Here is a 27,200-nt window from a genome sequence, read left to right on the forward strand (position 1 = left end):
CTCTAAATCATACCCAGAGGAGTGAGTCATTTATTATAGTTACAATTATATCAATATCACTAACACATAAGAGCTGCCATAAATCCACGCACATCAGTTTTATGCGTCAACATGCATGATCAATGTTGGGAGGTTCTTCAGCTGCAGTTTGGTTGCAGGTTTCTCACAGTTTAAAGGATTTATGAATCAGTAAGCCTACATGTGCAACACAGAGCCTCAGGGTATTCATCTATAAGATTGTAGATTCGCTTCTCTTCATGGTTCCTCTCAATATTTTGCATGTTCTTGTTGAAAACACTGACCAATCACCCTGCTGTTATGGCATACTGCGTGTGCAAAACAAAGGACCACCTACACTTCACTGGAAGTCTGTTTCAGTCAGCTGCAGCAGCCAGTTGCAAGAGAGCAGGAGGCAAATAAGAGGCTTGAAATGTAGATCATGAAAAATGGGGAGCAACACCACATCAGTGGATGGCATCCAGTGCTGCTCTGTTATTTCAGGATCTTCACTTGTGTCAAACTGTTTATTTTGGTCAGTTAATGGTCTTTGGTCAGTGTGTTCATGTGTGGGTGAACATTTTTTCCCATGCAATATGTCCACTTTAATAATATATCAACAGAGGGACAGATGTGAACCTTGTGCAACTTATAAACAAATGAGCGTTCACATGGATGTGCTGTAACCCTGCAGTGGCCGTTTGGTGTGTTTCCTTTCAGAAGGAAAATGCAGTGCAGACATTATGAGTTGGCAAACAACACAGATACCCCCACCACGAGCAGAGTGCCTGCCTCCTCTGCTCAGTCACTTCCACAGTGTGTGGGGAATCCTTAATGACAGCAGAGGCCAGAGAACAGGAAGGACTTCTGACAACAGTGTCCTCTAACATTCACATCCTCTGTCAGGATTTACAGATGGTCAGGCTGTGTGATCAGCTCACCTTCCTCCTTGTGCCTGATACCAAAGAAATACCGAACATCAACACAAATGAGGCTCTGTGCAAAGGAAGAAATGATATTATGTCTGTCAGAATTGGGATATAAAACTATTTATATAATTCTTGTATAAAAAATGTGCCCTGTGTGGGTGTGTGAGGAAAAAGATTGGAGGTTTTTGCTTTACTGCCTATTGCGTGAATGGCTGAAGTGAGAAACAGTGAGTGAATGAGCATCAGATGAAAAAACACACCAGTCAGAGGCCAATTAAGTCCTTTATTTGAAAAAGTGTGGGTCTTTCATATATTAATACATTCTCTTTTATCAATAAACATTAAAAAATAAATGAGGTAATTTCATTTAACAACTTTCGCATCACATAAAGGCAACAGTGGGTAGTTCATTTTAACCATATTAATAATAGCACCATGATGTCCTCAGAAACATTTATGAATGAAATTAAACACGAAATTAATTGTTGAGTTAATATTTAAATGGTTTTGTGCTCAGACTGAAAGAGACATTATTGTGAGTAAATAACCAAATAAACAAATGAACTTACACAGGTCCACAGCAGTGGAATCCAGTAACTTACTCAGAGGTGATTCCCATCAGCAAACAAGTGATTTTAAAGCAAATTTCCCTGAAACTGCATCCTGCAAAATGTAAAGCATTAAAGATTTCTGTTGTGCGTTAGGTGTCAACAACAATAATTAGCCCTGCACTTTACTGGAAGTTTCCTCTGATCATTACAGCTGGAACAGCTTCATTATGTTAGAGAGACAGCAGTACAGACGCCACCGACAAAACACAACCCATTGCTCCATTACAGGAAAGAAATGAGTGGAGGGATGCTGTGATAAAACCCGAGCAGACCTCCAGGGCAGGCCCCCCTTTTCTCTCAGCTCCACGCCACTCTGCAGCTCTGAGACCCCTCAAATTGCGGGTCACTCGAGTTTTTTTTGTCAGATTTTTGTTGAGATGAAAATCCTTTGTTCGCTCCCGTTGACTGCTCAGTCCTGATCCGATGATAATCCATAATGACCTCGCTCGGTAAAGCCGGTACAGGACGCGTCTGAGACAAATCAAAGCGCGTTAAAAAAAGTAAAATTCTAAATTCTTCTGCAACGTTTTCACAACTCCTGCTCCCTGTTGTCTCCCGAGCCGGCGCGCGTAAAATAAATATATAAAAACAAGCCCTCATGGGATGGAGATGAAGCTGCTCACACGCGCGGCGGAATCATCGCGATATGTTCCGCCAGCGCCGACGTGCGCACCAACTTTCCTCAGAGGCTGATTAAATAATTGCTTCGCGTTGGTGCGGCGGGTGCGGATATTTCTCCCTGCACTCTGATTGTAAAGAAGTGGAGGAGGCAGCTGTGACTGCACCTCTTTCATTCACCTTAAAAACACTTTGAATGAAAGGCTGGCTCTCTCCCGGTGGTCCAACACATCTACTGCCACAAGCTCCCTGTCCATCATCTCAGACAGCAACAGACATTACAAAAAAAAAAAAAAGTTTTATTTCGAAACCCTCTTGTCTCCTCTTAGGATGTCCTGGGTAAAGATGGCTGTTAGCACCTCTTGTGCTCATTAATAGTTAGCCTACAGTAGGGCTACTTCTCCATATGTAAATATTACCCTCCACTGAGCAGGCGTGGTCTGCTCTGCTTTTATCCAATCAGGGACACAAAATGAGCTGTCCACGCCAGCAAAGCTCCTCTGGGCTTAACTGTGACTTACTTATTCATGGCTATGCTTGACTTGTTACTTGATGCTTTATTACAGATTAAAAACTGAAGCTAAAACTGAGGCTCATTGTCAGATTTTATTCTGTTTACACGCAAAACGGTTCAAACTCATTATAGCAGCAAAAGGCTAAAAGTAAAAAGTGAAGTGACGTGTTTTCATGTTTTCTGACCAGACTCTGTTTTACAAAGTAGAATTTCTTTCCTTTTTCAGGGCAGAGGGAATCAAAGGAACTATGCTGCTGCTATTACCAATAGGGTGAAACTTCCCGTTTGCATGGCAGATTGTTGAATTTGATCTGAGCTACACCCATGTCCGATTACAGAGTCAGGGCCTGATGGCAGGGATAAAAACTGAAGCTGCATTTGCTCCATTTGGTGCTACAGCAGTGAGATTTTGACTGTTATTATTCCCTGTTTTTCCGGTGCATTTGTCCATTGTATGCTTTATTTTCGTCATCAGGCGTAACAGTTTGTACTTTAACAAGATGCTTTATTCTACATGATATTATTTAGCCTCTCTCCGATGCATTTTCATTTGAATGAGCTCATTTTTATGCAAAAATAACAAAGATCACATCAAGCATTTTTATGATTGCATGAAATTATGTTATTAACACTGAGCTTATTTTAGAGGAAAACGGAATGTTTTAGGTGTTTTATGGCAACTCTCTGCAGGGCTCCTTAAACGACTTGTGCGGTGCAGAAAGCTGCAGCGGGGGAGATGAAGAAAGAGCTCACCCAGGGTTAAAATGGCCGCCATCCACTGAATGCTGAGGTGATTTGTAGCCTATTGTGGTAGCTCATAGCCAAAATCCATGAATGAAATAGGATGAAATCAACTTTAAAGCTGCCTTACAGAAGGATTTAGGATAACACTCGCGTGCTGAGTCACATTCAGTTAATTATGGCTGAAACTTTGTGGGACCTCCGTGACTGTGGCACCTGATTTAAAGTCACTGTGACAAGACGTTCATTTGCCTTGATGCGCTCTTAAATCCGAGGATGTATCATCTCAGAAAATGTGAACACAGTAGTGCTTTTTCTTTTCTTTTCTTTTTTTTTCAAACTCTCCCCCACCATTAAAGATTGGGCTGCTCGGTTTGAAATGTGTTACTTGGATTTGGAATGCAAATGCTTTGTTCACGAGGAGGAGGGATCAGCAAGGAGTCTGAAAGCGACGAGTTTTTGATTAATGAGCTTTGAAATGGCTCTCCAGGAGCAATAAAGGATGAACTGCTCTCTCTCTCTCTCTCTCTCTCTCTCTCTCTCTCTCTCTCTCTCTCTCTCTCTCACACACACACACACACGCGCGCGCGCGCGCGCGCACATCCATCGCTGCATCATTTTCAATGTCAATGCGTGTGTGTTTTTTTTTCTTCTTTTGCTTTTATTGTCACCAATCTGCTCCGCCATCACTGAGTGGACACATTTCTTCCAGTTTATGAAAAATGATTTTTAAGACGAGTCTCTGTGTGTACCAATCAATTAGACAGCTAGTGATTAGGCTCTGGTCTAAAGGAAAATGGAGCTGGTGCTCTTGTCCCAGCAGATGGGGAAGCAATCATGTGGCCGGATCTAAAAAAAATAATAAGTGACGTGTGGAGGATGCGATGGGCCCATAGACTCGCTTCCTTCATACCAATAAAACATCAATAATCATCCCCAGAGCCTTTTATACCGCTAAAATGCACTTTGCATTGGAGGCATAGAGCCGTCTGATGAGTTTTAGATATCCTGGTGTCTAATTATTGATTGGCTCTGTACAGTAGAGCTCTGAAGTCAATACGCCTCCTCGGTGCTGTTACTTGTTTCACTCGCAGCAGCGACTGAATGAGGAATTAAAATAATCAGAAACATTGGCTCAGCAGTGCTGCAGGCAGTGCTCTGTGTTGGTTTGTTTGTCAACAAAAATGCAATAATAGAAATACAAGTTTGAGCACTTTATTTACAAAATGTTAAACACAATAAAATATAACATTTCGATATCATTCGGGTTTCATAAATTTATGGATATCCAACTGAATGGAATAACAATGGAAGACAAATAAAAAGTAGCAATGGACTACACGAAATGACATGCTGGTGTGTATAATATTTCATACTTCGATAGTCTACGTTTTGCTTAAGGTTTGACACAAGATTAACCATGGACATATAGTGGTGTTTATACACTATAAAATGCCCCATTTATCCCAGATTTACAATTAGAAATGCTCTTTATCAACAATACACTGCGAGTCATAGCATTTTCCAAACCCTGTTTTGCCAACACTTCCAAGTGCACTGATCTGTCCAATCTTACAAAAAACTCCACACTTATAAGTACTCGCATATAAACGATAAATAATGTGCAATACAAAAGTTATTAAATAATAAATATGCTATATGCTAGTACGAAAGATTATGCAAAATAATAATAAAAATAAATAAATAGGATGCCCGTGAGGAGAATGAGATCCTGACAAACAGACGAAAATTTCCCTAAAAGTCCTTCTCTAAAGATGAGCTTCTACTTTCGTGATCTACAAGACTTACCTTCAAGTAACGGCATGAAATATTCAGTCAGAAATTGCGCATTGCACTTAAGAAAAAAAAAAAAAAAAGAACATCTGACAACCAGGCTAGTCTGCCTCTTGCGCAAGAGAAATGGACAAAGCTGTATTATTTAGAAAATAATTACACAATAGCATTAATAGTAATATCAATAATACTGTAATAATACACACGACTCGCTTGGAGTGTAGTTATTAGACTAGTGAGGTAATAAAAAGAGCGCAACATAATTTGGACACACATACACGCACGCACGCACGCGCACACACACAGGAACCACATATTACAAATGCGTGAGTTTAGGCGCTTCCTGAATCCTTCCCTGAGACGCTTGGTGAGAGGTGAGGTCTGTGTATGTGGGATGGGGATCACAGGGTCCATGATGGTGGTTTCCTGGGATCTGAGCGGCACAGCTGTAGTCCACACTGGTGGATGAGGGGTGGGGAAGATGGCCGAGGTTGAACATGGGGCCCGAGGCTGGCATGGAATCAACAAAATTCCCACCCACGTAAACGGGGCTGCCTTGCAAATTGGCGCTGGCAAAGCTGCCGTTGCTCTGCATGCCGTGGTGTTCGTACTCGGAGCCCGGGTACCTCTTCTGTTGTGGGATGCAGCCACCCAAGGGTGCCGTGTACGCGGCCAAGCCGTACATGTTTTGCTGGGGTTTGGCGAAGGACGGGGGCGAGGGCGCGTCATAGCTGAGGCCGTTTTGGAGCTGGCCAGAGTATCCAATGTGATTTGGGCCACTCAGCGGCGGGCTTCTGTCCGGGGAGTGTCCCAGGGGAGAGTGCGCGAGCCCTTTAGACTTCTGGTCCTTTTTGTATTTCATCCTCCTGTTTTGAAACCAGATCTTTATTTGGCGCTCGGTGAGGTTCAACAGATTTGCCATTTCCACTCTCCGAGGACGACAAAGGTAGCGGTTAAAGTGAAACTCCTTCTCCAGCTCCACAAGTTGTGCGCTGGTGTAAGCAGTTCTGACCCGTTTGGAGGCTGGTCCAGGCGGGCTCTTCTCGTCACTCACCTCGCCACCTGTAAATGAACCACAGCATCATCTTAGAGCCTTTTGAAACTTTTTTTTTTTTTTAAACAAAACCCAAAGCAGGCATAAACTGTAAACACAAGGCCCAGTCCACCTCCACCCACACCCCTCCATACACACACTTGCACACACACACACACACACACACATACACAGGTCTCCATCATGATCTCTACCTGCAGCGGTGCAGTTGTTGCCCTTCTGCTTTGCGTTCTGCCGGGTCTCCTTCATCCAGGGAAATATCTGCTTTGTGAGGGCTGGTGTGGCACTGTTTGAAGCGCTGCTGGATGGAGACTTCTTCTTCTGGGATGCAGAGCTGTTGGAGCTGGGAGAGGATGCGGACAGCGGAGGCGGCTGCTGCTCCCCAATACTCGTGGCTTGGCTGCTGCTGTTGCTTTGACTGCTACTTTGCCGCATGCAGTCACCGTTCAGGTCACTGTCTTTGAGGGTCGGCGGCCGGACAGCGGAGGTCTGGATGGGACACACTGAGCCCTGGTAGTCACTCTCGATGTTAGAAGTAGCGTAGGGCTGATGAGCAGGGCCATAATTGTAAGAGTCTGGTTTTGGGTAGGTGTAGCCTCCAAAAAGTCCAGAGTTATCGTAATATGTTGCTTTCTGCATTTTGTGGATTCAAAGCCAGTAAGCCAGTGCAACTTTATCCAATGGCATGGATGTTGTTTATTCACGTGATTGGTGCTTCCCACCGTTGCTCCAGTCTGTGACCTATAAAGAGAAATCTATCAGACTCATCTTGGCACACACGAATAAGGCCTATGCTCATTATAGCAGCACCCTCTTAAACATTAGTCCACTGACTGAGACTCAGGGTTTAAATAAACCATTTCACATAAACCAGGAGAATCACTCTGCTATAGGCTACAGCAGATATTGAATTAGAAATCACCATCTGCCTCTACAGTGTCTGTAACAGTGACACATCTACCAGCCCCAGATTGGAGCCGTCCGACTCATTTCTGCCACAAAACAGTTAAAGTTTAACTTGCGCTAAAAGGACCCTCTGGGAGGCTTTAGGAGTCCCTCAGAAATAAGCTGAATCAGCATGTCACACACATACACACAATACCCTTTTCACTAATCACAAGGCCTGACAAAGCCCGTCATGCATTGTTCCCTGTAGCAGAAATATAGCCCACCAAGGCCGCGCGGCACATGCGTTTGGATCACATGTTTACGCACGCAAAAAGTCACATATTAATCTCCTCCACTGCTTGTTATTAAAGTTGATATCAGAAATATGGGTGGTAGCGGTGTGTGTGAGTAAGTGTGTATGAGAGAGAGAGAGAGAGAGAGAGAGAGAGAGAGAGAGAGAGAGAGAGAGAGAGAGAGAGAGAGAGAGAGAGAGAGAGAGAGAGAGTTTGTTGGGTGGGGATGGGAGTTAAATATGATATTTCATTAGCCTTTACAGATGCCTCCACCCATATGTTTCGGCTGCTTGCTTGGTTTTCTGCCTCTGACCCATTCATGCAAAATTTAGCTTTAATACAAAACATTTAAACTCCCAGAAAAATTCTCAAATTTTCCATTGCATTTTTTTTAATTGCAGCAACATTTGGTGTAAGAATATAAAAGAGAGCCGTCAGCATTTTAACTGAGCTGAAACAGAAATATCAAAGGGTCCTGGTACTGTATGTTGGTGGCTTGAGGAGGTGCAGCCTGCGTCGTGCATAACAATTGCACCTGTCAGTGTGGACCGCGGCAAAATTTATGACCGCAAATGTTATGGTTGTAAACGGCCTCAGAGAGGAATGAAAAGCAAAACACTCCTCAAGACTCGCAGCCCTCCTCAGAAGTGTAAAACTAAGCGTAGGAGGAAGGCAAGGGAAAGAATTTCATACCCGGCGACTTCTCCCATACACAGGCTGGCTTTATAAATGATGCCTCCATTCTGGCTGAGCGCGAGTCTGCAGCCAAACACCGACGTGAAACACTGGAGATATTTTTCCGGTTAGAAACAGACAGGGAATACTGGCCATGGCGCATCTTGTAACCCGGTTAAAATGCGGAAATCGTGGGATGAACTGGTGAAACTCTTCCTGGTTTTGCGTTTTGCAATTTTCATGTTTTTCCAGTAATGTTTGAGAGCAATGCAAACATGATTAATGTAATTTCTATTCCATTTCTCTTTTGGATAAATTGCATTAAGTGTGCTCTTGGTTATGGGGCTTTAATCCTGCGGCGGACATACTGGAGTGGGACTCCGGCCTGCGCAAATAATTACACGTACAGGCTAAGTTTAAGTCATCCCTCATGTCTGTTTTCGTGATTTAAGCCTCCTGTGAAACACTGTGAGCGCTAATATGGAGGCTAATAACAAATCACCCTTTCACCTTGTTAGCAGTTGGCTGTGCTGTCCGCTCCCTCCATTTAAAGAAATGTTACTCACCGAAATCTGCGCAACTCTGTGTTATATCCTTCACGCATTCATCACTGCTGCCTCCTCGACCTGGAAGAGAAATAAAATTTATCTTTCTTCACATTCAGATTGTCCCCCTTTTTAAATATGGGCTTAAAGATACCAGTGTTTTATATATATATAAAAAAAATACAGATCAGGCCCAATATTCTCCACCATTAAAAATGCAGTAAAAAACATAATAATCTAATTATAAAAACTCAAGTAAAATAAACAAATAAATAAATTCAAATAATTCCTGACCAATTAACTCATTTAGAATTATTACTATTTTAATTATTTGCCTATTTCATTTAGCTAAACTGCAAACATGTCACTGACCACTTCTCTCTGCTTGCAATGCTCGAGAGAGAAAAGTCTTACATGTGCACTTTTGCACAAAGAGCCAGCCAAATATTTAGCAGTCATAAGCTTTTTTAGGTGACCTTTGGGTCGTTCAGCATTAGCTCAAAGTTTAATGAACAACGAGGAGTTTGGCTTCAAGTAGACACAAAGTCTCAAACAAATCCAAAGCAGCCTTTCAGCAGACACTGAAACACAGGAGAAGATGCTCGACCGACGACAAGAAGGCAGAAATTTAAATTTCATTCATTTATTTCTTTTTCCTGCGTGTGAAAACACGCCTGTTTTCCTGCTTATATTTGAGGATAATTACTTAAAATACGATCACGGAGATTTAAGATCCCTTCGATGTGGAATATTTGTTAAAGCCAGTCGATAATGTGCGCCTGGAGTGCTTTTGAGCACACTGGGCTACTAGTCGCAGACATGGTCCTCTTTTCAAACGACAGTGTTTTTCGCCTACGCGCTGTTACGGTAAGTTTGGTTCACACAATGGGCCGGACTCAGAGTCGAGTGTTATTATCACAGTCTCCTGTCCAGCCCTTCAAACTCTGCTCCTATTTCAAGTTAAAAAGCCTCCAGAGGCGTTTTATGATTGTTGGACAATTTGTGTTACATCCGAGGAGTTGCTGCAGTTGATAAAAGTGGAATAATAGTGTCGCTTGTTGTTGCAATAAAATGCAAGATCTGTTTCTCCTGGAGGAAATACGAGCTGCTCACAAAATGCGAAATCACCATTTGCAGCAATCAGGGTTTTAGCAGAAGAAACGCAAGAAATTCCGCAGCCATTCTGCAAAGACGCACAATCCAGAGCATATTGTTCATAAAGATGTGGTGCACAGAGATTAAACTTCTTGAAACAGTTGTAAAAAATGTGAGCAAAATTGAGAATAATCATCTTAAATAAGCTTTAATTGCCTTTGCGAGTCAGGCCTGATTTTTATTCCCAATATCAAGGAAGAAATATTCATATTCACACGGGTTACACTTCAGTAAATACAAGTAAGCCAAAAACGCCACCAAATAGTAGGAAAATCCAAGTATTTGCCTTTATCCCTGTTCACTATCCGGCCCGGTGATCCTTCAAAACATCAAATATGAATTCATGTATAATACAACGTTGCAGGTTAACAAAGCCATATAGTTGAAACCACATAAATCACCGCAAACGCCACTGTGACGATAAGACAACAAATTAATGTGATTTACGATCCAAGAGTCAAAAAGAAAAGTTCCTCTCCCACTCCTTCCTCCGAGCCGGCTTTCATCGAAACGTGAAATCAGCTGAAAAGCGCAGGGCAGCTCAGGCTCAATCTGTCGATAACATTTGAACGCGCTTTCTCCAAAAAACACCCATCTGCATTTGAGGAGGAGGTAGCTGCGGTGGACTCCATGTCCGCACGGTCGCCGGCGAGAGCGACGTTAACGAGCATCGCCTCCTCCGGTGGAATAAATCATATATATTTTCCTTGCATTATATTAACCCGCGGTTAAAGGTTGCTTTCTGCCATGCAACTGCTTACCTGTGAATCAATTCATCATAAACCAGTTCCCCCCTCACTCTCAGCTCCTTTCCACGCAGTCTCTTGAATAAATCCTTCACCCTTTGTCTGTAGACAATGCTGTCCTAAACCTGATCTTGCTGTTTTTCAGACATTTCCATATACCAGTGGAGACAGTATTCCCGAAAGAATGGAAGGACTCGTATTCAACTACCAATAAAAAGCGAACAAGGTATCCTTATTCCAGAAAAAAAAATCCCTGGCAATCAATCACCCATTGAAAAATACAGGAATTCAGAACAGGATAGGCCTGTGCACATTTGGAGCTAACATTAGGAGGTTTTTTTTTCTTTTTTTTTGGTGGTTCGGAAGCTTTGTGATGACAAATAAAGGCGCTGCCTTAAGATAGAAGCATATTTGTTCACGTGATTGTCCTCTTCTTCAAGCAAGCCTTACCTCACCGATACATTTTGATAAAGGGTGGCGTTTATTTCCTCATCTGAACAGTGTGAACATGTTCCACCACCTATTTCTTTTCATCTCCTTCTGAATTTACGAGCTTTGCAACAAGCCTGCACTTCAGTATGTAAACACAGGTATTATGCTGTATACTGAGGTATCAATGATAAAGATCCACACTTCATGCTCTCTCAGGGCAGCAGTTGCAGCATCTATAGTGCAGGGTGCTTGCGGCCGCTGTTGTAACCATTTTCTGTGCATTTGATGTGATGCTGCAGCTTTGAAATTTCCAGCAATTTTGTACATTTTATCCTCGCTTGGTCTTAAAAAAAGAGACTTCTGCAATTTCACAATAAAACGTACAAAGTGGGCCTTGAACGCACCGCAGTTAAGTATTATTGGATAATATTGTTGCACAGTACTGTTATACTTTGTATCGATGCCCTCTTTAGTCGCCCAATGACTGCACTGATGTAGGAAGTTCATTCTGAAAATGATTTATGAAATAAACGACATATGTTTTCTTTTTCTCTCAGCTGGGACTGGATTGTATTCAAATAAAGCACATTATCATCTTTTGTTTATTGTGTCTGTCCTGCCCTAGCAGAGAGTGGGAGAGACATGTCTTCTCCTGCTTTGTTTTCAATATTAACTCTGAGAAGAGGAGGAAAAAAAAGAATGGCACTACTTAATAACCAATGAAGAAATACGCTGGAAAAGACCAAACTGAGTTGGAGGAGGAAGATTTTGGAGCCGCAGAGAGCGTCGGCTGGTTCAGCTCTGGGTTATCTTAGAGCAGAGGAAGGGATGCAGGACTGGTAGCGTCGCAGCATATGTTCAGAGGGTAATAAAAGTGAAAGATTTACAGTTTTCGCCCGGCCCCCCCAAACAGCTTCGCACCCTTTCAGGAATTACTGGGAATGATTTACAAGGAGGTAGAACTGTCAGCCTGTCCAAACTTCCACGACTTCTTGGAAATCAAAATCAAATCATCCCCCACTAACAGTAAAAACAGCAGAAATCGACTGTGTCCTCAAGCAAAAAAAAAAGAAAAAAAGAAAGAAAGAGGAATAAGTTGTCATTTATTTTGTGTTGAAAACTTCGACTATAAATCAAGATCTTTTCATTTCCACTCAGCAAACAAGATGCAACCTTGTGTTTTACTGCTGCGTCTCTTTTTTTAAAAAATATTGAGACTAAATTGGTATAAAAAAAATCTGAAATAGACTGTGAATAAAGAATGAGTGGGCCCTGTGGAAGAGCCACACTGAGTCCGAAAGAGCGTTTATTCAGAGCGAGCGTCCATAAATACATGTCACTGCCCTTTAGTTTTTACCATTTATCCTATCAATCCCTTTCAAGATGCATGCGTAAATCAGCGAGCCCCCCAAAAATCTACCGTTTCTAACACATTTCACCAAAAAGAAGACATGCACACAGCTACTAACCACAGCCTCTACAATCCTGCTCTGAGCGCCCGCGTCAAAGGGAGCAATTTATCAAATATCACGACATTTGATATCGTCATTTCACCAGCTCGGGCAACATGAAAAAATGCTGAAATATTTACCTACCCAAGCATCCATCGGTTCGGATGTGTCGCTAAAGTGCGGGGCTACGGTTGCGCCGGGTATCGGATATTATTTTCTTGGGGGATCTCTTCAGTTTTCAAGTCTGATAGAGTCCTTGCGATTAATGACGACGCCGTGTTTCTAGGGGGACGTGCTGCATTAATTATTTAGACAATCACGTGGTCGAGAATAGAGAGCGGAGTGGTATAGTCTCTGGATTATATCTCTGAATGCAGACAGCGCACTTTAATATATCTTAGGGGGGTTGTCTGGCTCGGAGAGGCTTCTGCGAAAACAGCTGGAAATCAAATATGGCCGGATGGAGAGCGACGACGTCGTATTCCTGCACTGGGTGCAGTGTCATTGAAAATGGCACTGCCTTTGGCTCCCATTTATTGCTGTTCACACATGTAGGTCAGTGTGGCTACACACTGTACGTTGTAGTAGGCTGCTCTGACCTGATAATTGCTGGAGGAAAGTGTGTTATGATATATTTGAGCTCAGTTCATGTTTGAATAGAATAAATCTTACACAATGCAGCCTTGAAACTGAAATGGTTTTCAATTAATGAATTATATAGTACGAGTTACCTTGACAACTAGTATGTATATTAGGTTGTGCAAATGTGCCAATAACACCCCCACCCCACCCCCCACTCCCCTCATCTCCCCCCTCTCTTCCCCCCACCTCTCTCTCATCCTCCCTTCAGCATCTATGTGCAGATCATTTATGGCAGGATGGTGGATCGGTAGCATCACTTTGTCTCAGCTTCTTTCTGTATCTATATGACACACGCTTGTATTTTCTTTGTTTTCTTTTACACACACACAAACACGTAAGCGCCCGTGCACGCCCATAGGCCCACACGTGCTGAGTCGGGGCTCAGACAGTGGTCAGTGGGGATGAAGACGCAGCTGAGTGGCTGCAGATTGTCTTTCCACATGTCTGTTTATGACCACTGTTGTTTGTATCACAACTGACTGTGTTGTGTGGGGGGTCGGAGGTCAGTGCTGCAGAGGATCATTTTCAATAAAGGCATAACTCGTGAAGCACGAGGGGGTTAAACATTAAATCTTTGCCGGCGTTCATTATGTGTGTAAAACAGTTAGTTTTGACTGTGGCGTAATCTGTTTTGGAGCAGGAGCACAACCTCTGAAAGAGTTTTTATTTATCTGTTTGAATCCAACCGGCCAGCGAACTTCGTTTGTGTTTCTACAGCAGAAAAAAAAGCTTGTGTAGCAACTATTCCGCAATAAAGACGGCAGTCAAAGTCTTGTAAGAACCCAAAGGCGGTTTTTATTGAATAAAATCACCATGAAATGCGCCACTAAGAGCCTATGGGGATATTTTTTGAGCAATCATGCCCTCCTTTGGATGGGAGCTATTGAATGAAAATTAAGACACGTCATGGTATAAACTCGTTTTACGTGTTTTTAAAGACGTGTTGCACTTATCGTAGTCTAAAAATATATTTTTGCTCGTAAATGACATGCCTGACAGGAGAAGGGGTTGGATTTGCCCATGCAGCGCACATTTGGCGCATTTGTGGATGTTTTGTGAAAGGGGGCTGTAGGTCCATATGGCTCCACGTGCCTGTCACCACTGAAGGAAAACTCTTTTCCCACCAAAAGTGACCCTTTTGTTAATGGCGCAAAACGAATGACATGAAATCACCAAGGAAAGAAACTGGAGAAATTTTAAAATACCTCACTGCGGCCGGGAAAAGAAATTTTCACACGATGAAAGTATTTCTGGAGCGGAGAGAAAAATCACGACAAAGTGCCCACTGCAGCAATTTAAATGCATAATCAGTAGAAATCTTTATTTTTTCCAATATACTTCTCGCATCTCAATGCACAATACAAGGTAAAAAGCATGTACAAAAATAAAACCAAAAAGATTGCATATTGACGTGAGGAGACAAATGCACAAATCAGAATCTTTTGGGGGCTTCGCCTGCTATAAATAGGCCGACTGTTAAAAGGTGTAAACTACGGAATTCCCGCACTGACTCCTGCTTTGAATGCTTTGGCTTTTTAGGCGTGGAACAGCGCTCCAAAGCAAAGCGAGCAGCGCCTGGGAGAGAAAATGCTGCCTGTCCGGCGGGTCAGGGGTGTCGGGGGTCAGTCCTTGCGGCTGAAATGTGTCCCCTGGATGAACCTGCCACTGCTGCTTTGTCGACCTTCGGTTGAAATACCTTTTCAGGCTTCTCACGGTGAAGACTTCAGAAAGAAGACCTCCTCGTACTGGGAGAGCTTCTGGGCCTTTTTTTTGTCCGAAGACAATGACGGTTTAAAACAAGAAATATCTGTCTTGAAACGTGATGAGAAAGCCCCCCTCGGTCAGCTCGGTGTAAATGAAAAACTCTTAAGATTCCCACATTAACTAAGACTAAAACTTTGCATAAAGCCATGCTAATAATGCACAAGAGTTCAAACATATTTTTAGATTAATAAAAGTCCAACGAATACTTTTAATTAAAATTGTATGTGTGCTATACGAAAATGTACACGTTTTCTTTAAACAAATAAATAATGACGTAGAAATCATATTAAGAAAAATAAACAATTACACTCCTAAATATTCTGGATTTGATTATTTCCGATGAGAAACATCCAATATCAATTTGATGCCATGCAGGAACAAATGAGCTTCATATTAGAGTTTCGGATGGGAGAAGAGAGCCTCTGAACATGTTTACACAGATGTCAGGAGAGATTTATAAGGGCACTCGGAATAGTATGCACACAGGAATGTCTTGCTTATTGGGAATAATATTTAGGCTAAGAAAATCTCAAAGCTTTATTGTACAAAATAAGTTAAAACATACGAGTCACAAAGATCTGAAAGATTCACGGGATTTCTGCAGCTCAGGAGAGTGGGCTGTGTCAGGCGTGCTCTGTGGAAATACTGTTTCCTTCAAGTATATATATTGTGCGTTTAATGTGAAGTTTCAATAGGAGAAAACATAAAATAACATCTGTATGTGTGTGTGTGTATGTGTGTAAGTGTGTGTGTAAGTGTGTGTGTACGTGTGTCTGTGTGTGTGTGTGTGTGTGTGTGTGTGTATGAGTGTGCAATTTGAACGAAGGACTTCCCTGCTCTGGATGAAGTAATTAAATCTTTCAACCAGCGTGAATCCACGTGAGAAGAGCAGAGACACTTTGTTTTAATCCATGAAATCAGCCGAGGTTGCTCATTAAATGTCCTCGGGGATGGAAACTTCAAAAATAAAATAGAATAAAACAAAAATGATAAAAAAAAAAAAAAAATAGAACGAAGTTTGTTGTTTCGATGGTTTTGAGTCTCTGAAGAAAATCAAGCCGGAAAGAGGCTCAACTTTCAAACCTCAAGACAGATTGATTTTCTGTTTCAGCCTTGAGTCAACACTGCTGGGGTCATTTTAGTTAAATAATAATAATAAAAAAAATGGCTAAAAACGACATCAGTCCATGCAAAAGTCAGATGCAACCTTTGTCTTTTTATGTACAGTGAATTTCTAAAGGTGTGACACCTTTCCTGTCTTATAATGACGTGATATCAGTCTGGTTATCCTTCTGGATGCTTTGCAGATGGCTGGAGGCTGGTGCGGATCTGCCCTTGGTGTTGGGTAGTTTGTGGTCTTTCTTCCATTTCATCCGTCTGTTTTGAAACCAGATTTTGATTTGCCTTTCGGAGAGACAAAGAGTGTGGGCAATCTCAATCCGCCGCCGCCTGGTCAGATACCTGTTAAAATGAAACTCCTTTTCCAGCTCCAAAACCTGCTGCCGGGTGTAAGCTGTTCTGGACCGTTTGGGCTCAGGTCCTGTGTAATCCGGGTTCACTGCGAGAAAGAAAACAGGAGAAAAGAATAGTCACCAAATGCAGCCAATGCAGCATGCAGGCAACAACAATACAGCAAGAGGAGTCTTTCTACCCGGGGCGCTCAAACTTTAAGGGAATTCACAAGGAAGCGAGACCGGGAAATAATGAAAGATCTCAACTGAATTTAAGAGGATTTGCAGCAGATTTAAGCCCCATTACAACCGGTCAATATGTGTATTCAGGAGCTTTCAGGCGCTCACCTAGCGGCCTATTTCCTGAGCTATAAAAATTTATGACTTGTGTAATTGGCGAGGCCTTTCAAAGACTGCCATAAATATTACACTGAATGATTTGTAAAGGAACAGGTCTCAGCTGGTCCAGAAGAGAAGGAGAAAAGTGGAAATCTTACCAGTAGTTACGTGGACTTTCTTCATCCAGGGGTAAACTACTGCAGGCTGCTTGGCTTGTATCCCATTTTGGCTCTTTGTGTTTTGCTGCTGTCCACAAGTCCGGGGTCCGGCCACTTGGACCGGGGGCCCCTGCTCAGTCTGTGCGCTAAAAGGGTGCGAGTGGCTGGATCTCTCGTGCACATGACCCCGTGGCTGCACTGTGGAGTCCTGCACAGTGTTGCAGCTGAAGGGCTGCTCCGTGTAGTTTGACCGTGGGTAGATCCCTGGATGCTGAAAGTCTGTGTCCTGCGATGGACTGTAGAAGTCCGAGCTCTGCTCAGGTATATAGTTATTTTGTGAATATTCCTCGCAGGGAGGAAATTTGGGATCCACATACTTAGAGTTCACCATATACGAACTCATGGCCATTAATTTCTGAAGGTAGAAAATACTAATTTTTCTCGAGTTGTCTTTTTTTCCTCCCTCCATAAAGCCCTCCTACTTGGTGTCAACTGAATAAAGTTAGCGAACCATGTGACCAGACCGGCCAATAGAGGTGATGCTGGTCCATAAACGGGTAAACATAAAACTAAAAGCAATTTCATCTAAGTTAAGATAAACCAAAATTAGACCCTGGTGGAAACAAACAAACAAATATTGACCTGAAACATCTGCGTGCACATTTGGATAATAAAACGGCACGCTGGAAAAAATAAGAAAGACGCACAGAGCGCCATTACTTCAACATTTTAAAATGATCAAAACAAATAAACAGGAAATACAAACGCTAACCGTGCGCAGGGTGTGTTATCCAAGCAGATATTAAATATATCAGTTTTTAAGGTCTAACTTTAAGGCATAGTGCTCAACAGAGAAACCAACAAAAGATACAAAAAGCCCCGCGGCATAAAAGCAGCGAATAATGACTGGGGACAATTGATGGACACTGTCTTTGTCAAGAAGGGGTCATCCAAAAGTTACACGAGTCTCATCACTTCATCTGCTCCCATCCCTTTGAAAAAAAAAAAAAAAAAAACTGTCTCAGGAGCCTATTGGCCAGCAGCAGCCTCTGGGAATCAATAATGTAGGGACACAAACGACTCGCAGGAGGGAAAGGCTACAGCTGGAGTGTGCTGTGGCTTCGTTTCTTTGGCTAAATCCATTCTGCTGTTTCGCTCCAGCACGCTGCGCCAAACAGAAACGCAAGCTCCTTCTTAATTCTGGTCATTCTCACATGAAACATCGTGCAGGTCCCCTTTAAGCCTATAGAGTTTCAACGTGCCCCTGAGCTCCTCTTATGAAGTGTGTGGCGTTGTCAGATTTACTCTCATTCTTAAACCAACAGTGTCGGTGCAGCGTCTGACAGCACGTGAGGCACCAAAGGACAGCGATAAGCCAATAAATCGAAGTTTTTTCATCGACCATATACTCCCCTAGAATCGAATCTGTGACTGTGGTTTTATCACACAAATTCGGTTCTACAGGGTATATATAGACGACGGCAAGCGACACAGCCCACTTTCAGCCCCATAACCACAGCACTTAAGTTGTGGAGCGCGTCAGCCAGACAACATTTGCATAGTGTTTGACAGTCAGGATAAACAGAAGCATCACAGAAGGTTATTTAAGGAAATGAGAGGCACGCATCTCAGATGGGCTAAAACAGCTCCTGTTTTATGCTTTAATAAAGACTTATTCTTTTCAGTGTCTGCTTTTCACACATCTTCTCTCGTTGAAGCAGCCTTTCCTTTCGTTTTGATGACCTCGATTTCACATATTTCTCCAGTACAAGCGCATCATCTGGCTGAAGGTTTTACGATCTTTGTGTTGTTGGTTTGAACCAAAAACTGGTCACACAGCTGCTCCAAAAACTCGTGTCAGTCGCTGCTTCTCTCAAAAGAAAACCAAGCCAGGAGGCTGCCTCTGTGCAGAGCATTCCTGTCAATCCCAGCAGCAAGTGACGAGCAAAGGCAGTGAACGAAAATATCTCAGGTCAACGCAGGTTTCTGTGCAGGCCAGTCTTTCCTACACCATTGTCCAAGTTCACAATAAGAAAAAAATCATGTTCTTTAAATAATATAAATAACTTTTCACTTCATTTCACCTCATAATCAAAGATAAGCATATGTCAAACATCGCAGTAAGGCTATAAAGTCATGCACAGATAACTTGCAGGCTAATATGGAGGATCTTATCAGCACTGGCCTGAAGATGAGGCTACAGGCCACGGAGGTCAACCCAAATCATTTACAAACTTATCAAAAAGTTCAATTATTTTCTGGCCGGTGACAGCTCAAAGGGTGCAAAAGTTTACCAATTCCTCGTCAGCCATTAACCAAACCACCATGACGGCCACTGCACCTCCCTCTGAAACATCCTCTCAAATCAATTAAAGCTGAGAATGCTTAGACCCAGCTCGTTATTCCCCGAAACGACCAGGGCAAGCAGAATATCTGATTTTCAAGCAAATCAACGTCATAATTATATATTTCCATTCATATAAGAGTTTCTGACAAATTCTCTCAGGACCGACATGAAGCTCTGAGTCAGAAAATGACTGACTGAGAGACTCAAATCATCATCTTTAATGGAACATTTGTTTTGAAGCACATTTAGCCAAATGTGACACTGGGTTCACATCACAGGCCTGGAAAAAAATATCCAAATAGAGTTTGAGCCAAACATACAGCTCATGCTTTCTAATAAGAAATGAGGCATTCAGGGCCATTTTTTACTAGCTGTTTATTTTCTGGATGATGCATTAAATCGTTTAGTTTCATATAACCTTTTGGCTTCAGTTACATTTTCAGCTTCATGTTGCCAAGCTGAACGTCCTGATGATAGATAACAAGAGTCATAAATGAAACAGGGAGGATCAAATTAAGAGAAGTCGTCCTGCACGCAGATGCCGGCTTTTATCTCGATTCTGCAAATTTCCATTCAAGATTTAAAATAAATAAATTAAAAAAAACCATAAAAGATTCGTTTCGAGCAGTTAAAATATAAATGGTAGCATCTGCAAAAATTCGTTCTTGCACTTCACATTTCAATATTTGTTAGACAGCCTGACCTGTCTTTCACCTTGCCCTGCTCGTCCTTCAGACGGGTCAAAGCCGAGATTCACAACAAAAGAATGATAAAGTCAGCGTTTCCTGGCAGCTTGTGTTAAACGAAAGGCCAACTAGTTCAGCTTGGCTCTTTTTCATCACAGTTACAGGCTTTTACAATCCAAAAACTCTGGCTGAGCGTATGAGACCAACAGAAAATACGAGGACTATTTAATCTCATTGTCGGGAAAGGGAAGACAGCATTTTTTGATTGTTAATAATAAAATATAAAGCTTAAATATCAGAAAACTTTGCTTTAAATTTTATTTAGACATTGTCAGAGTGAACTTCAAACAATGAGTGAGGAAATGAATCACTGAAAGGCCTGCAGAAGAAACGCATTGGGCCTGCTGTGAATGAAGCAGCAGCCACAAAACGTGAGAAGGAAAAAGAAAAAAGATTTTATTGTTGTAACATCAATGCTATTTTTAGATGCTTATAGATTTAAATTAGGTTAAATCAGAAGCTCATACCGTCATACAAAAATCGTTATTTTTGAAACTGCAGCAGAGGATGAGTTGCAGATTAGTCATGACACATACATTTATTTTAATTAGGCCTTTCAAGTATTTTTAATTCTTAAGAAAACCTCCAAAAACACGAGTTTGGAGACAACAGGTTGCTTTCTCCAAGCAAACAAGAATCCCAATGCAATGAAGTCACTAAATCATGGAGCGCTGAGGCAGACCAGCAAAGCATCCAACAAAGCATCGACTGACTCTGAGAAGGTTTAAACCCAAACCGAGCTCGGTAATACGGTTAGTCAGAGCGCATCATAGCCATCTCTGTTTGTCTGATCTCGCTCTGTGGTCGCTTTTAGAGGCAGGAAACAGTATAGCCTGAGCACGATGCGTGTGACATCACACGCCCATAGCACGAGCATAATGCTAAAACACAGCTTACCACAGAGACCGCAACGCATGGCGCACCGTGGAGCGAACACATCCATGCCGAAGGGAAAGAGCCTGGTACCGCTCGCTGCCAATTGAAGCTCTATTCCAACCCATCTGGACGGCCTTACTAATACACAATGAGAATTATATTTTGGCTTGTCAAGTCCCGGGCCATAAAACAAAGTTTAATGGCATCACGTGTTTCCTCACGACCAGTCACAACACCGCGCAGGCCCATAAATAATCCTCAAAGTTGCACTTACTCAATAACGCCGATTACGCTGATGTGCACAGAGGAAAAGTCGTAGAAACGAGGAGGCTGGGAGGCTGTTAGTGAATTTATAGAAAAAGGGAAGAGAAGTAGACTGGGATGAATTATGAACTGTTTTATTTTGTAGTTCTTTGCATATCACGCTTAGAAATTACAACAAACAGCGAAGTCTGGTACTCTGATAAGTGGATCTCTGATCATTAATATTAATAATCTTATGAATTCATAACCTGCCCCGGTTATTTTATTTAAGATTTTCCCTTTTTTTTCTTTTAATTGGTCAGACCTGATTATGTCATTTTCCTGAAGCCTGTCGACCTCTAAAGTGTTAACCACAACACCAAACATGCATATTTGTCTGTTCAGATACATTTTTCTCCACAGTGAACCTGACTCAGTCAGACTGATGTCATTCATTCATCCGGGCCAATCACCGAGCGCAGAGCGCTTTTTGCCCCTCCTCTGCTTTCCTGTGCAGACTAGTGAGGGCTGGTGATGTTGAGGTTTGGTTGGCTGCCACTGTGGGGCAGGTATGATAAATGAAGGGGCATCAAATCAGAGGCTTGTCACTTTTTACATGCATGTCCTCATAAAAAATGATTTCCCCAGAGATAACATGAGGCTAAAAGCCCTGGATGGCCCCCTGGGTGTTTGAGAAACAGTAGTATGTTCACAGTGGTTTAATGGCTTGCATGCAGTTTGATGCCTTTAAATGCAGTCTTTCAGCTCCATCAAGTGTCTTCAAGATCTTTATCATCAGGATCTCATACACACTGTTCTGACTCTCAAGAATATGTGAAAATGTTCGAACAGTTGATGTCAGTGAAGCTCCAGTTTGCTCGGCATCTTCAGCTGAAGTGACATCTGGTCACAAAGTATCCTCTGTACTGTCCATGCAAGATTAATCCAACAACTGCTTGCCTTTTTTTTTTTTTTTTTTTTTCTTTTGCTGTTCTACAATTAAAGGGTTTGTAGGGCACATAAAAAGCCCACACAGCCCCAAATGCATCAAAGATAAGCAGAGCAGATGATCTCATTTGTTCACATATGCTAAACATGCAGAATTCTTACACACATTCCTCCAAAACGGCTTTCAAAAGTGAACCACGTCACATGACCACGTGTCTCAGCCAATCACTGCGCTCAGGAACCTGCTGGTCAAGGACCGTGAGTGGGAGCAGAGAGGCTGACTGTTGGCCAACAGCGCCTTCTGCTGGCATTTTAACGGCGTCCCCCTCTTCCACTGCAAAAAATGTCCATCTGCACTAACAGCTAATGTGACCTAATCACGAGTCTTATGAAACAGTTACAGATGTGCAAGAAGGAAGAAGAAGCTGCACTTTTTCCGAATGCAAATTAGTTTATTTCAATATTAGTTGAATGAGGTGGAGGACTCTTAAAGCAGGTGTGCAGATGAATCCCGATGCAAGGAGCTGGTTTAATTAAGCTCTTAAAATGAACGAAACTGCAGTTGACTCCAGAAGAGCCATTCAGCTCTTCAACAAAACCACTTCGTTGATTGATTAAAGTAAATATTTGGACTGAATATGAAACAGAGCCATGCGAGTGTGGGCATGTTTTCGCAGTGTAGATGTTATCACGTGTAAGCAGATATGGCAAAATAAGCTTGTTGTTCATGTGATGGTGATAGTTACACAGAAAATGATCAGTGAATAAATCCTTTTATCTAACTGGAAAACAAGGAAAAAAACATGAATAACAGCCAGCTATTGTACGTTTTAGGTTTTATATAACTAAATAGAAAGAAGCATTTGTTTATCAAAGCTCTAACTATCTCACTCAATAATCCAAAACAGTGTAATAGTGGACTAGGGTCCAGTTCTGGGGGCTTTAAAAAAGGGCGGAAAGGAGAAACCACATCCATTCACGGAAACTGCTATCTGCTCAAACATGTGCAGGGCCTGTGGTCAGACATGGCTCTACATAAGAAGATGTAACGATCACATCCAGAGATGCTGTGAGATGTGAACATTGTCAGGTCAGGCGACACAAAGTGAGCCCTCTCTAATTTTCTCGGGCTTTCACTTGTGCCTGTCTTGCAGGGTCCCATTTTGCCGCATTGCAGTAAGGCTGTAAATACTTTCGCAGCTGCCTGTCAGGCCACAGTGAAATACTGTCTTTGTTCAGTTGGCCCCATCTCCAGGCAGCTGAAGACAGCTATGAAAACTGAACTTCTTCTGCCAGCCGTGCAGTATGTGGAATATAGCAAGGCAGATTTGCTCTGAGACGATTATTGTGCAGCATTTTAGCGAGTGAACAGGCTGTGGCAATATAGTGGCTTCGACAGATCAATGCACATTTTCCGGTAAGACATGCAAAATGATATAACTTTGGGTTCACTGCGGAATCTGATGATCTGCAGATTATTAAAAGGCTTGTCAACATGCAATAAGCTGCTTTAAAGTGGAAGTCGAAAATGAGGAATGATTGGTTCAATACAAGGAGCTCTCTTCTTATTTGTGCGGAAATTGATGCATCAAAAATACTGCTCAGACACCAGCATCACCGACTCCAAACACAAGCTATGTTTCTGAAGAAAAATCCTAAAACAGACAGTGTGAGCCACAGTTGATACATTTCCAAGAAACGTGAAAGCATTTGATCACCCGGTCGATTATTTCTTGAAATATTTTTTTATGATTCTTGCAGCAAAACAGCAAAAAAGTCACATTTTCATTCATACTAAGATCATTACCCACCTTTTTCTGCGTTTAAAGTGTAAACAATTTATTTCAATACCCCCAGCAACATGTGAAATTACCCGAGAGCCATTACCCTGCAGCTAATTTACATGACTAATGAACAGGAAGCTGTCAAACTTCACATGCGGACACACAAGCGTAAATAAAGCACATTATCACACAGAAAGCTTACCTATAGCTGGGAGATAATCCATGTTCATTCTCTGAGGTTTACCTATGCAGAGCATTTTGATAAAGCCGTGCGGAGCCAGCGTTGCTGTGTGGATGAAGGGGTCAGATGTGTGGTTTAAGTTGAAAAGCTCCTCTTGCCATCCGGGAGAATGCGCAGCGCGGTGCAGCCAATATGTGCCGATCAGACGTTTATGACAAGAATGCAATTTTTAAGAAAGCCGACCGTGGCGTATCGGTTTGAACGCCATAGACTCAGAATGCAGTGGGAAAAAAATCGCCTGGGAAATCAGGAAAAGAGCCATGAAGACGTTTGCCTCTCACACATGACCAGTGGCATCCAATGACAGGCGATGGAGGCACATAAAAAGGTCTATTACCAAGTTGTAAATTGTCCTCTCACAAAAAGGAATTTGGACTGCAGCAATTCTGCCCATCTCTGCGCATAATGGCTGAAGCCCCTCCATGTCCCCCTGTACCCCCCCTGCTTTTTTTCAGTCAACCATAAAAATTTGTATCTTAACGCACAAAGGAACACTTTGACTGTAGCCTTAAAATATTTCAGCTTCAGCACAGTGCAAGTTCTTTAGCACACCACAGAATGTAGAAGGTTTTAGAAAATTAAATTTACGCCCTTTTTTTTGGACATATGGCAAAATCCCGATGACGCAATGTTTGCTTTGCTCAAAGTGAAAGGCGACATATTTATGTTTAACATTTATTAAAAAGGGAAAAAAACAGAAGAGTTCATTAGAAAATATGTCTGATGATTTTTGCGTCGGACAGAAGCTTTTAGCACCAATGAAAGAGACGAAATGTGGTGCTTTTCTTTTCTTTTTGCTGTTTTTCAATGAGCGGCCTCCAACTCTTCATAAAAAGCCACATGATTAAAAAAAGACTTCGCTGGAACTCGTACTGCTGTGGAAATGAAGACAAAACATAAAATAAAATGAATCAGAAAAAAAATGTCTACCATTGTGAGACAGGCCTTGTCCCTGCTGTTCGAGGCGATAAACATAGTTTTTAATCGATCTCTCCTGCTTCTGTATGTGAACGTCTCCTTCTCCACACGCTCGCACTGGCCCGCTCTGCTACTCATACATATGCATCCGAAATTAGGAAGAGATAAATTAATGGCCTGAATGTTTCACACTAGATTGACCCTGGAGATTTAAAGGCTAAACATCGCAAACGCAGTCCCCTCCGTGTGTACATTTCTGCTGCAAAGAGGAATTTCATTCTCGTTCATCTGGTGGCATGCCAGAGTCAGCACGATGCGATTTATAGTCAGGCTGTGGCTCGCTCTCTGGTTTCCTGTGTTATAGCTCCGTGTGTGTGTGTTTGCGTGCGTGTGTGTTGCAAGAGATCAGGATTTGTTGCATTACACAACTATGACTTTATTGTAACTCTAGTCCAGCATTGGGAAAAGGCATTTCCATTGGAGGGGGGGAGTCTGGATTACGGTCGCTTTAGTCTGGGTGCAGAGAGATAATGATGCAGCAGTGTTTGTCTGCACAGTCTTCTTACATGATGTCCTCGTCCTGTACTTGAGGTCACTGGTGGTAAGAAAGCCGCCACGTTGCACTGGACAGTGGATATTAGTGCGCCATGGTGGTGGACCAGTGCGCATAAACGAATGATGGCGAAACAAATGGGTCGTGGTCTGCTAAAAAAATAAGAGCCGCAGAAATGATGTGGCTAAACTATGCACTTCAGCGACTTTTAAAGCACAAAATGCAATATAAATAAACACCAAAAAAAGTTAAATATGTGTCTTTGTGTTATTAGGGGGGGAACTGGGCGTGGACAGCGTTTACTTCCACTGCTTTTAGTTTGAAATTCCTGATATCGACAACAAATACATACATACAGATGTTGTGGGGTCGGTGGGTGAGGGTGGCAGGCCACACACACACACACACACACACACACACACACACACACACACACACACACACACACACACACACACACACACACACACACACACACACACACACACACATACAGAGAGAGAGAGAGCTGCAACACTGTCAGACAGACACCTAGGACTAATAAAGATGAGGCAGCCACCAGGACAGCGCGCCTCACAGGCCAGCAGGTCTCCATGTTTGCATATTAATTCATAATCACTCTGGTGGGCTTTTTCTGTCTTCTTCTTCACAGTATTTCAAATAATGTTGGTTGAAGAACATAAAGCCAAATCAGCACAGGAAGTGAGCTGCTGTTTGCGCGCATTATTATTATTTAAAATAAAAACTGAATAAGAACAACGAATTGATATTAGACGTCTTAAGAAGAGAGGTGCCTAACAGGAAAGCTTATGGTGATGTGACATGATCAACTGAGGCTAAAAGGAGATGGTCAATCCGTCCTGCACGGCCTGTTTACGGATTATATGGCTGGGTTTTTAAAAATCAACCTATTTATTCATTTTACACCATGTTTGTTGCTCTGATCATTTTAGTGCCGTGTGCGTATTTTTCTTGAACTTGGAACCATAAATCTGTTGCCAAGCAAACAAAGATGACACGACTGATGAAAGACATCATTTACATGCAGACCAGCAGTGGTGCCTTCATTTCCGAGCAGACCGCTGATGAGTTCTGAACTGGTTATTCTACGGCTGGTCATCCAGATCCACTCCAGGCTCTCCACCTATAGACCCCATGTAATCCAGAGCGACGCTACATTGTTGCATTAACACCGTTTCACTCGGTGTTCCTCCTCGGTCTCTGTCTGCAGTGGGAACACGGTGAAGAAGCTTCTTCAGAATGTGGGGCGTCACAGTTCAGTCTGGATCCACACAGATAGAATACCTGCTGTAAGGCAAAGGCGTCACAGGCCTCAGCTGTTTCACTGACACTGGGCTTTTTCGTTATTAACGAAACGAAAAGCAGACTAATGGATTTTATTTTATTTTATTTTTTAAGGAAACGCATGATAGGGTTAAAATCTCCCATTGAAGTCTATACAGGCTTGGCTAAAGGGATAGCTGAAGTAAGTTTTCCAGAAATAGACTAAATTCAAAACCTCTCTCTCTCTCTCTCTCTCTCTCTCTATCACACACACACACACACACACACACACACACACACACACACACACACACACACACACACAACACACACACACACACACACACACACACACACACACACACACACACACACACACACACACACACACACACACACACACACACACACAGAGAGGAAAGTCTGCAAGTTGTTTGTTCCAAATCGATGACGCGTGATTTTC

General features: G+C 42.4%; 2 protein-coding genes across 2 annotated transcripts; both read right to left on the reverse strand.

Moving 5' to 3' along the window:
- Positions 1-5,520: 5,520 nt before the first annotated feature.
- hoxd3a (homeobox D3a) lies at positions 5,521-12,646 on the reverse strand. Its single transcript, XM_070975709.1, has 4 exons — positions 12,588-12,646; positions 8,681-8,740; positions 6,453-6,999; positions 5,521-6,266 (listed from the first exon to the last, which is right to left on the reverse strand). The coding sequence occupies exons 3-4, from the start codon at positions 6,895-6,897 to the stop codon at positions 5,521-5,523; spliced, it is 1,191 nt and encodes a 396-aa protein (XP_070831810.1). The 5' UTR covers positions 6,898-6,999; positions 8,681-8,740; positions 12,588-12,646.
- Positions 12,647-16,031: 3,385 nt separating this feature from the next.
- On the reverse strand, positions 16,032-17,266 carry hoxd4a (homeobox D4a). Its single transcript, XM_070975710.1, has 2 exons — positions 16,798-17,266; positions 16,032-16,407 (listed from the first exon to the last, which is right to left on the reverse strand). Exons 1-2 carry the CDS (start codon positions 17,264-17,266, stop codon positions 16,109-16,111), a joined length of 768 nt encoding a protein of 255 aa, XP_070831811.1. The 3' UTR covers positions 16,032-16,108.
- Positions 17,267-27,200: the final 9,934 nt, after the last annotated feature.

This window comes from Chaetodon trifascialis, chromosome 12 (genome assembly GCF_039877785.1).
Source record: "Chaetodon trifascialis isolate fChaTrf1 chromosome 12, fChaTrf1.hap1, whole genome shotgun sequence".
Taxonomy (NCBI): Eukaryota; Metazoa; Chordata; class Actinopteri; order Chaetodontiformes; family Chaetodontidae; genus Chaetodon; species Chaetodon trifascialis.